This window comes from Cyprinodon tularosa, unplaced genomic scaffold (genome assembly GCF_016077235.1).
Source record: "Cyprinodon tularosa strain WSP-4 unplaced genomic scaffold, ASM1607723v1 ctg334, whole genome shotgun sequence".
Taxonomy (NCBI): domain Eukaryota; kingdom Metazoa; phylum Chordata; class Actinopteri; order Cyprinodontiformes; family Cyprinodontidae; genus Cyprinodon; species Cyprinodon tularosa.
In genome coordinates this window covers 399,534-414,152 of record NW_024039046.1, presented here as the reverse complement: position 1 = coordinate 414,152, position 14,619 = coordinate 399,534, and the positions used below count along the sequence as shown (strand labels likewise).

The following is a 14,619-nucleotide window of genomic DNA, read 5'->3' as shown; positions in this document are numbered from 1 at the left end:
TTTATTAAAGTTTTATTTGAATGTTTCATTTCTTTATTTAATCATTTATCAAATAAAAACTAAGTTGAAAGTAAATTCCCAGAAATACTTAAAGTAGCTTTAGCAAATCAAATTAACACAAATTTTTATTTTGAAAAACATTGAAATGAATACATTTAATACATGAATAAATAATGAAATAAATGTATTCAATAAGTGAATAAATGCTAAGTAAATGAATAAAATTAGATCTCTAAATATATACTTTTTAATGGGGACATTTATTTATTTGATGGAATATTTATTAACTACCTAATGATAAAAGTATTTATTTCATTTTGAATGAAACTCTCTGGATTATAGAGGAAGTTTTTCTTATTTTACCACATCAGGGATTCTGTTGTTTGCTTGTGTTTGTATGAATCACATAATAATGTCTTTGTTTTGTGTTTAATCTGTTTTATTTTTCCCTCACTGCTCTGGCTTGTCCTGCAGCTCTGACAAGGTACGGTTTATATTCTATTTAGCGACAACCTGAGAAAGCAGCAGAGCTCTTGGTTTGTTAGTTGTAGGAAATAAATTGACACGTAGTTTGCTGGAGGTTGATGACCGTCATGGTTATGAAGACAAAACCACAAAAGGTTTCACAAATGTGCACGCTAATTATAACGCTATTGAATATTTACAGTGCAGTGAAAAGCATTTTCATATTCCTTTAATTTGAGATCATAAATCAACTTTCTATTTCAGGCAAAAACTGAGTAAGTGAGCAGATTTCTTAGATAAAGGTTTCATTAATTAAAGAGAAACAAATCTATCCAGACCTTCTACTTTTGCTGCAGTTCTTTTTAACTAACGTTTGTCAATCAAAGAAAAGATTCAAGGAGTTGGATTGAATGTGGCGCTAAAAGGCGACTTCTGGTAAACAGAAATAGCCGCACTGCAAAAAAAATAAAATCTAAAGAAGCCATTTTTTTCTTAAAACAAGTGCATTTTCTTGAATTGAGGAGATAAGTGGGACACTTTGCCAATGGAACTAAACTATTTACATTTCAAATAATAAAAAAAAATTGCACAATTGTCTTATTTTAAACACATATTAACTAATTATCTTATTTCAATTGGCAAATCATCTTACTTGTGTACTCAAATTAAGTGTAAATAGACAATAAGACATTTGTTACTTATTTCTAGATCAGTTTTGCAGTGCGATCATCATTTAGCTGAAGTGGAGCCTCTGCTTTTCCCCCGTCTGCTCCTGCATTTAGGTCTGGTTTGATTTAGTGGAACCGCTGCATTTGGCTCATAGAGGAACTTATTTGCAGAAGTTTTTCTGATACCCTGATGTGAGAAACTTTGCTGTAACTTCCTATACGACGATAATCCTTTTATTGTTTGATCGGTCGTTTCTAGTTGCTGTACAGGAAGTGAGTTATTTATTCCGAAGTGTTTTAGTGTTACTGATATGCCAGAGGATGCCTGGTTAAACCCTGTGAACCTGTTTTCAGAGGCTGCTCTCAGACCGGCATTTTGCGGGCGCTGAACGAAGCGGGGATCCCTGTGGACATGGTGGGCGGCACCTCTATCGGCTCTTTCATGGGAGCTCTGTATGCAGAGGAGAAGAGCAGCAGTCGGATGAGGGTCCGGGCTCGGGAGTGGGCTATGGTACGTTCACCTCATTACTGACGCCTTCTCGTGTTAATTAAAACAAAGCGAGTTCCTGATTGTTTTACAGAAGTTCTTGTTTCACTCTTCTCTTTCCTCCTCTGGCTTTGTTCAGGGTATGACGTCGTACTTTAAGAAGATCCTGGATCTGACCTACCCCGTTACCTCCATGTTTTCTGGGGCCTCCTTTAACTACAGCATCAGCTCTGTTTTCAAAGACAAACAGATTGAGGTATGTTTCTTTACACCTTCCCCAGCACAGATGGAGACAGGAGTGTTAGGAAACCTCTAGAACATCAGTTCCCCAAAATCACTCAGGATCTTTCATATTTTGCTAGGTTTCCATCACAAACTGCTGTGTGATTTTTATTTTTTTCAGGGATTTTATTGGACAAGCAATAGCTAGTGCATTATTTTTGTTAATAGAAATCTGAAAAGTGTGGTGTGTCTTTGTTTTCATCCAACCTGAATTAAAACTATGGTTCTCTTGGTGTGTGATTCTAAGAGCTGCTCACAGTTAGAGATGCTGACAGCTGTTCTCTGCAAAATATCTCCAGTTCAGGCAGATTGATAGAGAGGTTTTCTAATCAGGTTTTAACTCCTTCTTATTCATTGCTTTAATTCTGGCATGGAGAGAGCGGAGTGGTAATTGCTGAAGTTGAAACAAGCTGAACATTTCATTGAAATCACGACACGGCAGCCATTCAGAGACTGGTTGTAGGAGAAACTTTTTTGACTTAGAATGGAATACAGAGATAAATAATGCTAACACAGGTAGAAATAAGGAAAGCTCTAAAGAGGTGGCTTTAAAAAGCAGTTTAATTTAGTCCTAGAAGGACTATTAATCGTCCTCCCTCACCTCCAGCACAGACCCCGGTCTGTGGGGGTGGATTTAGGAAGTACCGCCGGATCAGTGCTGCGTCTGGATGAACCAAAGTAGAAAAAAATTCTGTGCTTTTGGGGCTTTTCCAAACAATGATGGTCTCCCAGAGGCGATTCAAACGTTGTTTTTAGAGAAGGATCTAGCAACAGCGTGTGATATAAGGTTTCACCTATGCGTTTAATTTGAAATGCCGGCAGCGAGACCTTGACAGGAAATGAGGTCAACAACATTTGAAACTTTAGACAAGTGGCAAGAAGGACTGCTCTGTGCTCAGAGGAAAAAGAGAAATGGTGCCATACAGTGGTAAATATTGGAAGTGCAGTTAATAGAATACAAGTAGGTGAATAGTTACGTCTGAAATGATTAAAATAGATGCTTTAAAGTTGTAGGGAAATCATATTTAAATGTCAAATCATTCTGGCTTAAACATGTATATAAATGTACTCTTTATCAGAACACATTGTCCCAAAATTTAGAAAAGTTTTATTTTAAGAAAGATCCTGTCTTAAAATATTTTTTTTTTTGTTTCTCGTTATCTTCTGCAGGCCAGTTTGTTACGTCAGCCTGAACACCTAAATTCGGCCAATAATATATCAACAGTCATCTGTCAATCAATTTTTTTCGGTCACAGCATCTTGATTCATATGTCGCAGCTAATATACGCAACGGTTGAAATAACAAATCAGAATAATTTCCTTTCCCATAGAGTTCCGTCCCAGTGTTCACGGGGATGGACATCTGTGTCTTCGTCAGGCGTAGAGCTAACAGAACTGGCAGCGTTGCGAGGCAAGGGCTCAAACATGTACGGCTGGAAGCCTTCTACACCAAACCAAGCTTCTGCCGCCCTGGTGTCCTCTTACACATCTTCGTCCCCGCTTTCCTCCTCTAAATAAAAAATGGATGACGGAGGAGACTCATCCACGACCTCTGACACTAAACTCTCCTCCTCTTGCATATTTCCTCTGTCCATAGCGTTCCTTGACAGTGTCGTTTCTAAGTCACCAATTTAGTGCTACTTGGTCCCAATGGAATTTCCCATTGGGAACCTACTAGCACTAAGTTGCTAACTGGTTAGCAAGATGCTTCCAACAAACCGGCCACAACCAAACGAACCTTCCGCCTCAACAATCCCACCCCCCTTGATAATCGACCAATCACATTCACTTTATTCACTCGTGTAAAGTCCGGGAGAATTCGGAAATGCAACGGTTGGAACAGCCGCTTCCCTACGACTAAATGTTTATTTAGTCGGATATGTGGCGGATAATGTGTGGTTTATTAAAAGGTTTTATCTGTCTTTATGCAAATGAGTTTAGCTGACATTTAAGCTCAGATTCCAATATCTCTGCAGTGTGGGGATTAAATCTAATACAATATAAATCTAAACAGAGACATTGGATTATATAATATAACAAATGGTTTAGTTGTTCAGGGATCAAATGTTCAAAACTTCAGGGCTAACAGACTATCTGACTTTTGATCTTAATGAAATGTCAGTTGATGCTTGATGGCGTTTTGTAAGATTTTTTATCATAATTACAGATCAGGAGTTATTTTTAAACCTTCGTCTTGATTAGATTTTTATTTTTATTTTTCTGCTGCTTCTGCTCTGCACTGCAAGGACCTGTGGCTTCCATACTTCACCATAACAACAGATATCACCGCTTCCTCCATGAGAGTTCACACTGACGGTGAGTGAAATCCTCAAATCAATCGTCCAACAATTGATTCATAGCAATAAACTCTTTTTCCTTTAGGATTAAAACCTTCAGAAAAGTGCAGCAATTAAAGAGCAGCTGATTGATGAATAAATAAAAGCCCAGGAGGAGCCATACTTTTATGTTTTTGGTCACTTTTTTAGGGTCGAACATTTTATGAGGTGAAGCCTTTTTGTTTCTCTTGGTCTTTCTGAAATGTGAAGCCAATTAAAAAATAAATTGAAAGATTGTAAAAATGCAAGAATAACAGAATATAAGAAAATACACATAAAAAAAAAATTATCAATGACAGATTATTTCATTATTTAATGAGTCATTTTGTTTGTTTTGGTTTAGATTAGATTTTTTTTACTTTGTTGACTGAAGAAAATCCCTGGACTCTCCTTCTGCTTAGGTTCTCTGTGGCGTTACGTCCGTGCCAGTATGTCACTGTCTGGTTACCTGCCGCCTCTCTGCGATCCCAAAGATGGACACCTGCTCATGGATGGGGGGTACATAAACAACCTCCCTGGTGAGAACCGCTCAGCGGCTGGTGTGCTTTACAGCTTTCACTGTGTTTCAGCAGGACAACAAAGAAAAACAAATATGGATATGAGACCAGTGCTCAATACTGGGTGAATAGAAAGGGGAGGGAAACTGATCAGTGTTCTTCTAACCTTTTTTAATATTAAAATTCTGATATTGGTTCAGAGTTTTTATGTAAAAAGTCAGAGGAAATCCCAGCTGAGATTTGAAATGTGAGGCGAAAGAGGCTACAGCTTCTCTTCCCTCTTGGAAGAGGCTTCGCAGCATCCAATGCAGAACCAGCAGTTTCTGCAACAGCTTCTTCCCCACCGTCATCAGACAGCTGAACGGTTGGAAACGGTTGTCGCAGACTTTGCATCACACTGATAACACCAAACCTGTATATCTGCACCATATATTCACGCTCTGAACTTCCATATCAATGCGTTTTTGAACCATGTTTTTTTTTTTTCGACACTGTTTATATTTGATCACTGCTCGCTTTATGAAATGGAAATGTTATAAAAGCTATACAAAACGAAACAACAATAAATGTTGTCTTAAGTCTAAAAAATAAAAGTAATCAGAAGAGGGAGCCATATTGCTAAATTCTATGGAGTGAATTTTGTTCCATTATTGTTGTAGGCAAAGAACACCTTTTGTAAATGGAAAATTAAAATCTCATCAGCTGTTGGCACATCTTCACTGTTTTCTACGACGGAGTATTAGGGCCACACATGAAGAGAAAAAATATTTTTGCCATGACGAGATTAAACTCGACATGTCGACTTTAAAGTCGACATGTCGACATTAAACTCAACATTTTGAGAATAAAGTTGAAATGTCATGTTGAGTTTAATCTCGACGTGTCGACTTTAAACTCGCCCTGTCGACTTTAAACTCGCCATTTCGAGAATAAAGTTGAAATGTCTTGTTGAGTTTAATCTCGACGTGTCGACTTTAAACTCGCCCTGTCGACTTTAAACTCGCCATTTCGAGAATAAAGTTGAAACGTCATGTTGAGTTTAATCTCGACGTGTCGACTTTAAACTCGCCCTGTCGACTTTAAACTCGCCATTTCGAGAATAAATTTGAAACGTCATGTTGAGTTTAATCTCGACGTGTCGACTTTAAACTCGCCCTGTCGACTTTAAACTCGCCATTTCGAGAATAAAGTTGAAATGTCTTGTTGAGTTTAATCTCGACGTGTCGACTTTAAACTCGCCCTGTCGACTTTAAACTCGCCATTTCGAGAATAAAGTTGAAACGTCATGTTGAGTTTAATCTCGACGTGTCGACTTTAAACTCGCCCTGTCGACTTTAAACTCGCCATGTCGAGAATAAAGTTGAAATGTCTTGTTGAGTTTAATCTCGACGTGTCGACTTTAAACTCGCCCTGTCGACTTTAAACTCGCCATGTCGAGAATAAAGTTGAAATGTCTTGTTGAGTTTAATCTCGACGTGTCGACTTTAAACTCGCCCTGTCGACTTTAAACTCGCCATTTCGAGAATAAAGTTGAAATGTCTTGTTGAGTTTAATCTCGACGTGTCGACTTTAAACTCGCCCTGTCGACTTTAAACTCGCCATTTCGAGAATAAAGTTGAAATGTCTTGTTGAGTTTAATCTCGACGTGTCGACTTTAAACTCGCCCTGTCGACTTTAAACTCGCCATTTCGAGAATAAAGTTGAAATGTCTTGTTGAGTTTAATCTCGACGTGTCGACTTTAAACTCGCCCTGTCGACTTTAAACTCGCCATTTCGAGAATAAAGTTGAAATGTCTTGTTGAGTTTAATCTCGACGTGTCGACTTTAAACTCGCCCTGTCGACTTTAAACTCGCCATTTCGAGAATAAAGTTGAAATTTCTTGTTGAGTTTAATCTCGACGTGTCGACTTTAAACTCGCCCTGTCGACTTTAAACTCGCCATTTCGAGAATAAAGTTGAAATGTCTTGTTGAGTTTAATCTCGACGTGTCGACTTTAAACTCGCCCTGTCGACTTTAAACGCGCCATTTCGAGAATAAAGTTGATATAAAGTGGCGACTTTAATCTCGACATTCCAAAGTTTGGAGAAAAGAGCAACCGCACTCCACAGCTGCAGTCTGCGTTTTAAGAGTGAAGGTAGTCTTTGACGTGCTGCAACTGTATAACTGTATAATCATCACAGAAAGTACAATTTGACCAAATCATCTACACAAGGCATGTCTGATTCTGGATTCTGTGCATGTAACCTGTGCAGCGGTTGGCTCTCTTGAACTAATTTCAACTTTATTGTCGACACGTCGAGATTAAACTCAACATGACATTTCAACTTTATTCTCGAAATGGCGAGTTTAAAGTCGACAGGGCGAGTTTAAAGTCGACAAGTCGAGATTAAACTCAACATGACATTTCAACTTTATTCTCGAAATGGCGAGTTTAAAGTCGACAGGGCGAGTTTAAAGTCGACACGTTTGAGATTAAACTCAACAAGACATTTCAACTTTATTCTCGACATGTCGACTTTAAAGTCAACATGTCGAGTTTAATCTCGTCATGGCAAAAATATTTTTTCTCTTCATGTGTGATATGAAAAATAAATTTGATTTTTATCAAGTTTTTTTCTAAGTTTTATTTATGGATTGCTTTTTTACTATCTTCAAAATGTGTTTTTCATTTTTGTTATTTACAAAACGTGCTTTGTTACTCGAACAATAATGGAAGAAAATTCTCTTCACAAAGCTCCGCTCTCTGGAGTTTATAGCCTTGAAGTCAAGAGCTACAACCTGGTCTGAGACCACAAGAGATTTGAGGTTTGTTTAAAAAAAAAATTTAAGTTTTATGAAACTAAACAGTTTTTTTTCCCAGAAGAATAAGCATGTAGTGCTTCAGACCTGAGTTCCTAACATCTTGAGGAATCGGCCTGAAACTATCAGAGCTACACTTTGAACACATCCTGCTTTCTGATCATCAGTCAGTCCAACATAGGAACTATGGTCTCTGTCCTTCTCCTGTCCAGCTGACGTGGCTCGCTCCATGGGGGCCAAGGTTGTGATCGCCATCGATGTTGGAAGCCGGAATGAAACCAGTCTGACCAACTACGGCGACAGTCTGAGCGGCTGGTGGCTGCTGTGGAAGAGGTTAAACCCGCTGGCCGAGAAGGTCAAGGTACTCCAGCCTCGCCGCCGTGGTCGTTTTAAACCGGTAACTGGAAACGATCCACTTACAGAGACTCTCTGGCTTCTCCATCTAGGTTCTAAACATGGCAGAGATCCAGACACGACTGGCTTACGTCTGCTGTGTGAGGCAGCTGGAGGTGGTCAGAGACAGCGATTACTGCGAGTACATCCGGCCTCCCATCGACTGTTACGGAACGCTCGATTTTGGCAAATTTGATGAGATCGCTGTGAGCTTTCCTCTTCTTCCTGCACTCCTAGGCAGTTTTCTTTCTTTTTAACGTGGAAATGTTTAGAGGTCAACCTGAGCTTTCCCTGGTCTGACTTTAGGAGGTGGGATACCAGCATGGAAAGACGCTGTTTGATGTGTGGCATCGCAGCGGAGTGGTGGACAGCATGCTGAAGGACAGACATCAGGAGGAGTTCCATAAAACAAAAGCTGGACATGTGAGGGATTTTTTTTTTTTAAATAATGACCTAGATCAGGGATCTGCAACCTTTCATATCCAAAGAGCCTTTTGGCCCCTAGTATGGACAAGTAAAAGTTGTTGAGAACCGTGAAATATAACCTGACTTTTTCAAAAAAACAGCATATCATTTTTTTTTTATGATCTCTAATGAGAAATTTGTTGCCATCTTAAACAACCAACAATTTATGCATTTTTAGCGTTTAAAATGATATCAAATCACATTTCCAGAAAGAAAAATGACTTTAACCCTTTAAAGCCCGATCCAAGAATAAAACAAAACAGACAATTACTTTTTTTTGGTTTGAATTCCTTATTTGCCCTTTTAACAAAATATGTAAAAATAAAAAACAAATACATTTTTGATATTAATAATTTATTACTATGCGATAAGTCAAGATAATTTTTTGTGTAGTCTTCTGCCCTCTGTTATCAGGTATATCTGATTGTGAACAATAGGATTTTGCGCAAGGTTTTTACCATTAAATTATGCAAAAGGTGTCAGACGCAAAACATTGCAGAAACCGTATGTATCAAATATGATACATTTGGCATTATGGGGTTAAAAACATTTCTGGTTATTTTGAAGTAGTTCTTCGTTTCTGTTATAGAAACTACTAAGTACATTATTTAGCTCTTTATATACATTTTAGCCACCATTAAGGGCCACTGTCCAAAGAGCCTCATGTGGCTCTGGAGCCGCAGGTTGCAGACCCCTGATGTAGATTAAAATCATTTAAAGGATTGAATATTAACCATTTAGGATGATGTCTGGTCACTGAGGCTGCTGATGGAAGTTTTAGCTGACTTAGAAACATAACTCTATCATTCCTACTGCCTCCTAGGTGGTCACATGTCCAAACACTACCTTCACCGACCTGGCAGAGATCGTATCGAGAATTGAACCCGTGAAGAACGCTTTGATAGACGGTCAGTCGCCTGAACGTGTGGAAAAATGATCAGACAATGAGGCAGGAAGTGATGCGTTCATATGCCTCCTGGTAAAGCGGGGATCCTCTGACTGTCCTTCCTGTTTGGTTCCAGAGGAGCCGTCTGATGAGTACCAGACAGACTATGATGAGGAGGCGGTAGAAAGTGCTTTATCGGACTTTGAGGCGTTCGCCCCCGGCAGTGAACACACAGAGGGAGAGCAGACTGCTGAAACTGTGAGTAGAGGTGCTTCCATCACACCTTCACCCTTGGTCTATATGTTATATTATGTATATCCATAAGAGACATGGAATAAACAAGCTTCCAGCAGAATTTCGGTCTTGATTTTTGACGTTGGAAATGTAAAGAGAAGCAAATCTATTCTCCAAAGGAAGGAGGTAAGAGGTAACCTGACTAACCTTCCGTTGAAGTCATTTTGGGAAGGGGCGAAAATACTGGTTAGCTGATTGGCCTATGTTGGTGATAGACGGGCCAAATAAACCAATCAGATCAACGAAGCATATGACGTACTAACAGCCAGGCTACTCTTGCCGAAACCAGTCGGGAGAAGAGCAAAAACATCTTTCCTCTGAGAAAAGCCTCCAGAGCAGTGTTTTGCTTTTCTTTCAGTGAAGAAATACTCCGTAATTCCGATAAAACTTGCTCGATAGCCACGCTAACGCTAGTTTCATCGGCTGAAGCCGCCATGTTCTTTAGACTGAACTGTCGTGCTTCTTGTTGCGTCATCGTGCGAGATCAGGATGGTCTCACACGGCTAGGTGAGAGGTTATCTTTTCTCAAACCTCTTTTAAAGTTTTTTTCCATTAGATTTGTGAAATACGGTAATAGTGACCCTCAGCATGATGCCACCGCACCGTGCTTCATATTTAGAACAGTCAGTGCAGTCAGTTTTGCTCTATTATTCTTTGTAAATAAAGACATTTGGTAAACAGAATAAAAGAAAGAAGCCATGTTTTGGAACTTTTCAGTCAAAATCATATTTTATTTCTTTTTTTTCATATTTCATTTTTTTTTATTTTTAAATGTGTCTTTTTCAGATTGAGTTTTACAAATTACTTTTCTTTTTAGATTGCGTTTTCAAATCACATTCTCTTCACTTCTGGTGGCAGACCTTCCGCCTTTTTATTGGTCTCCTGGATGTTAGCTACAATATTTTTATTGGGCGAGGGCGAATGTTTGAACTGGGCTTGAAGAGAATTTGATCTGGCAAATGCAGTTTGCAACTTCTAAAACTCGGTCTAAATAATACAGATTTTAAAAACAAAACATCTTTAAAACTTTTTTTGGGGAGTAAAAAAAAAAAAAAAAAACATTTGGAGAAAAAAAAAAAGAATTTTTTTTATAGAAATAAAATCTGTGGAAACATCAAAGCTTCTCAAAACTCTTTTTTTCTAGATGTTTTTCATAATTTTCATTTTAGGATTGAATTTTTTTTTTATAATTTCTGTTTACAAGACTTTTCCGTTGCTCGCAAATAATAATGGACCAAATTTCACTCCATACATTTGACTCCACCTAAAAAACTTTTTAGACTTGTGTGTACAAAATGAAATAGTACAGCTTTCCAGACAGTAAATGAACATTTCCATTCCATAAAGTACAGTAGTGATCATTTTTATGGCCGATCATGTGACACGACCATGTGCCAAGCTGCAAAGGATGGTCAATCTGATGGTTTTGATTTGAGGAGGAGTTCTTGTGTCTTGGACCACACCCCCTCTGTTTATGGTGTTTCTTCCTAAACACCATAACCAGTTTATCTTCCTCTGAGGATGACTGCTAGTGTCACATGGTTGGCCGTTTCCATCCGGACAGTAGAACCCTCCATCTTCCAAAGGAAGAATGGTCCACCTGCATCCCTGATGTCAGCTCTCACTCATACATGTTGTTTGAACAGGATGAAGAAATCTCCGTCCAAGTCAGACACCGGCTGAAGAATGCTCCTCAAAACGGTCATCTGTGACCTCCACCACTCCTGACTCTACCTCGCTGGACTGGAGCTCACCGGGAACCGCAGGACACCCATTTCATACGCCGCGACAAAAACGCCAGACGATCAGCAGCCTCTTTTATCTGAGAATCAGCCTCACACTGACACCGATACGTTTATCAGGGTTGTAAAGAGAAAAGGTTTTCCAACCATTCATGAGTTTTTAATGAACCTTTGACCTGTTTGAGGTGATTGAAATGACATCATCCATAGTTATGGAAACTGAAACCTATTCAGAGGTTTTCAACACAACCCCTTTAACAAAATAACATAAATTCCCTTATATTCTCTAATCTTTAGGGAAACTGAAATCTTCAGACGTTTGCTGCTATCCTCACATTTATACCTGAATGTATTCTGACTCACTGCAAAAAATGATCCAGAAATAAGTAAAAATGTCTTAAATGAAGTGTATTTAGCCTTAATTTGAGGAGCTAAATTAGACGATTTGCAAATTGAATGAGTATAATTGCACAAGATAATTTGATCATGTGCACTTGAAATAAGAATAGTTTTTTATTTAAATATAAATTGCCTTGCTCCGTTGTAAAGCATATCGTTTACCTCCTCAATTCAAGAAAAATGCAATATTTAGATTTCAATTTTTTGCAGTGTGGACTTTAAGAGATGCAACAAAACAAAGTACATCTTCAACTGTGATGCGAGAAACAGGATTTATGATTTCAGATTTTTCACAGTAAAATGGGGCACATTATGTTCAGCCCCGAGTTCTATCTATGCAGTCACCTTTCCATTGCAAATAGAGCTGGAGCGATTAGTGTTAATGGTTCTGATCCGTTTCCATTTGGACTTTATGTTGTTTTATTCTCTCATAGAAGCCAAAGGGGACTCTCTATTTTTTGGTTGTGGCATAACTACTTTAGCAGGAACTTCTTTCTGTTTATGATCTGGAAAAACTCTGCTGGGAATATCTGGAATCACACAGCGATGCGTTTCATTTCACAGATTTAACCGATGGTGTCTGGGCTGCTGCTTGAATGCTTTCAGGCCATTTCACCAAGGTTTTCATTTTGTCTGTCACAGTTTAACGAATTGAGCCTTTTCTAATTCAGTATTGCATCGTTAACATTAGTCACCCATTCTGGGTTCATTTATAACAGCCGTAGTGTTTTATGATTTTTAACCGTCCTTTAACAGATTATGTAGCTGAAAGCTGTTTGTTTCCGTTAGTCGTGGAGCTGTGCTGGTCGGCTGTTACTGTAAGATGCTGCCGGATTGTCACGACGGTGCGATAAGCTGCACGGCTTATTTCAGGTCCATGTCCTGTCAAGTGCAGCAGTTCCTGTTCATGAGTGGAGAACAAAAACGGTTACGGAAGCACGAGGACGCAGCGTGGATGATCACTGACTTTAGTGTTTGATAACAGTGTTACCTGTTCTATGTTTACGGTTATAAAATAATGACTTGAAAACTTGTACTTAAATCCTTTGTTGTGATTTTAATTTTAAGTTAAATGATGTAGAAGGATGATGAATATCGTGACAGCTGAAGTAAAAACTGTTGCTTTAAGATTAAACTCGTCTGTATTTGGACTGCAGTGTTCGTTTATTTTCAAGCTATGAAAACCAATAAATTCATGATTGATTGGAGCAACGGCCCTGAAAGGAAACGGACCCTGGATGTATTCAGAGGTTAAATGGTGCCTTCTTCTCACAAAAACTACATTTAGATCAGATCTGTTACACAATTAACCCATTATATTATGAACATGGGCGTAGGCTTGCATAGGGACCTACCTGTCCTTGCAAACAATTAGATGTGAACACCATGTTTATAATTTACAATACAGCTTTGTTGCAGCAGTAGATGAGTTCTGGAATGGGGAATATTGACAGACGAAAACATGTTTTATCTAAAATGGAAAATGTATCAATTTTTTTTAACAATTTTGGTATAATTCTTGCTCTAAGTGGGTCGCTCTGTGAGCTAAAGACATCTTTTAGAGCAGGCATCCCCAAACTCGGTCCTCGAGGGCCGCTGTCCTGCAGGTTTTAGATGTTTCTCTGCTCCAGCACAGCTGATTTTAATTGATAGTTGATTAACAGGCTTTTGTTCTACTGCAATCATCATAATCAGCTGTGCTAAAGCAGGGAAACCTCTAAAACCTGCAGGACAGCGGCCCTCGAGGACCGAGTTTGGGGATGCCTGTTTTAGAGTCTCGATACTCCATAATGATCAATCGATTACTAAATTTGTTTACATTATTTCAATAATTGATAATCCAATTAATTGTTTCAGCCATAAATAAAATACATGAAATGGGTTAAACAGAGTAACTACAGCCTAGATGTAGAGCTTGTAGAGTGAAGTTAATATATTAAATGCTCAGTGTCAGTTCCTCTTCTATTTCTAGTGCACGTGTAAATACAATACATGTATTTGGCGTCCCTTGAATCTATTATTTTGCTTTGTTCTAATGCTACAAAGAGAACATTTAAAAGATGAGTGGGTTTTACCTCTGCACAATTCTATATCTTAAAAAAAGTATAAATCCACATATAGCAGACATATTTAGACTATATTCTGTTAAATAGGCACAGATTTACCTACTGTTTTAGGTAATTTCAAATGCAAACCTTTTCAAAGTGGGAAAAAAAGTCCTATTACCTCATTCATCAGAGCCAGTAAAGCGTCAGTCATTGATAAACAGCATCTAGTGTGCGTAGTGCTTATAAAATTAGTATAAATGTAGCAAGAAATGCTGCTTTTCTCTTTAAACGAAATACACCCTGATTTTCACGTCAAGCATAAAAAAATGAGCATGCATATTTTTGCATAGGACCAATGACATCAGACCAACAGTGTCCCTACCAAAGTTGAAATCAAACCTACGCCCTTGATTATGGAGGACCTGGAGAGTCACTAAAAAAGCAAACTGCCATTTCAAACATATAATTTTTGCAATTTGAAAAGCGTTTTCTAATTTTAAATTGAACTATTGAAGAGGAATTGTAAATTGTATTTATTAAACCTTTATTAAATACTCAAATTTTAAAATGTATTTTCAAAAGCCATTTCTTAATGGAGGTTTAAGGAACAACATTCGTATATTTAATTATAAATACCTCTCTTAAACCTTTATAGGGCACTCAGTGAAATACTTTGAAAACCAAAATTTCGAGCCACTTCTGTTCAATAGTGAATCCAGGACAAGACCTTATTACCTTTGTAACATTCAAAAAATATGAATATTTTGATTTTAAAAATCAATGTCAATGGAATAAAAAGAAATGCCAACTTGCCCGAATATATAAAGAAAAATAACAAAAGTGCTTGACACATTTTC

The 14,619-nt window shown here is 38.1% G+C and overlaps 1 protein-coding gene across 2 annotated transcripts in view; it reads left to right on the top strand.

Moving 5' to 3' along the window:
* pnpla7b (patatin-like phospholipase domain containing 7b) overlaps nt 1-12,865 on the top strand; it is a 48,417-nt gene extending 35,552 nt beyond the window's left edge. For both annotated transcript variants that reach the window (XM_038294107.1, XM_038294108.1), the window contains exons 26-35: nt 1,488-1,644; nt 1,760-1,876; nt 4,149-4,218; nt 4,640-4,756; nt 7,748-7,896; nt 7,982-8,134; nt 8,235-8,351; nt 9,217-9,301; nt 9,416-9,537; nt 11,220-12,865. In XM_038294107.1, coding sequence (XP_038150035.1) covers nt 1,488-1,644; nt 1,760-1,876; nt 4,149-4,218; nt 4,640-4,756; nt 7,748-7,896; nt 7,982-8,134; nt 8,235-8,351; nt 9,217-9,301; nt 9,416-9,537; nt 11,220-11,285 — 1,153 coding nt within the window. In that variant the 3' untranslated portion in view covers nt 11,286-12,865. The remainder of the gene's footprint in view (nt 1-1,487; nt 1,645-1,759; nt 1,877-4,148; nt 4,219-4,639; nt 4,757-7,747; nt 7,897-7,981; nt 8,135-8,234; nt 8,352-9,216; nt 9,302-9,415; nt 9,538-11,219) is intronic.
* Nucleotides 12,866-14,619: the final 1,754 nt, after the last annotated feature.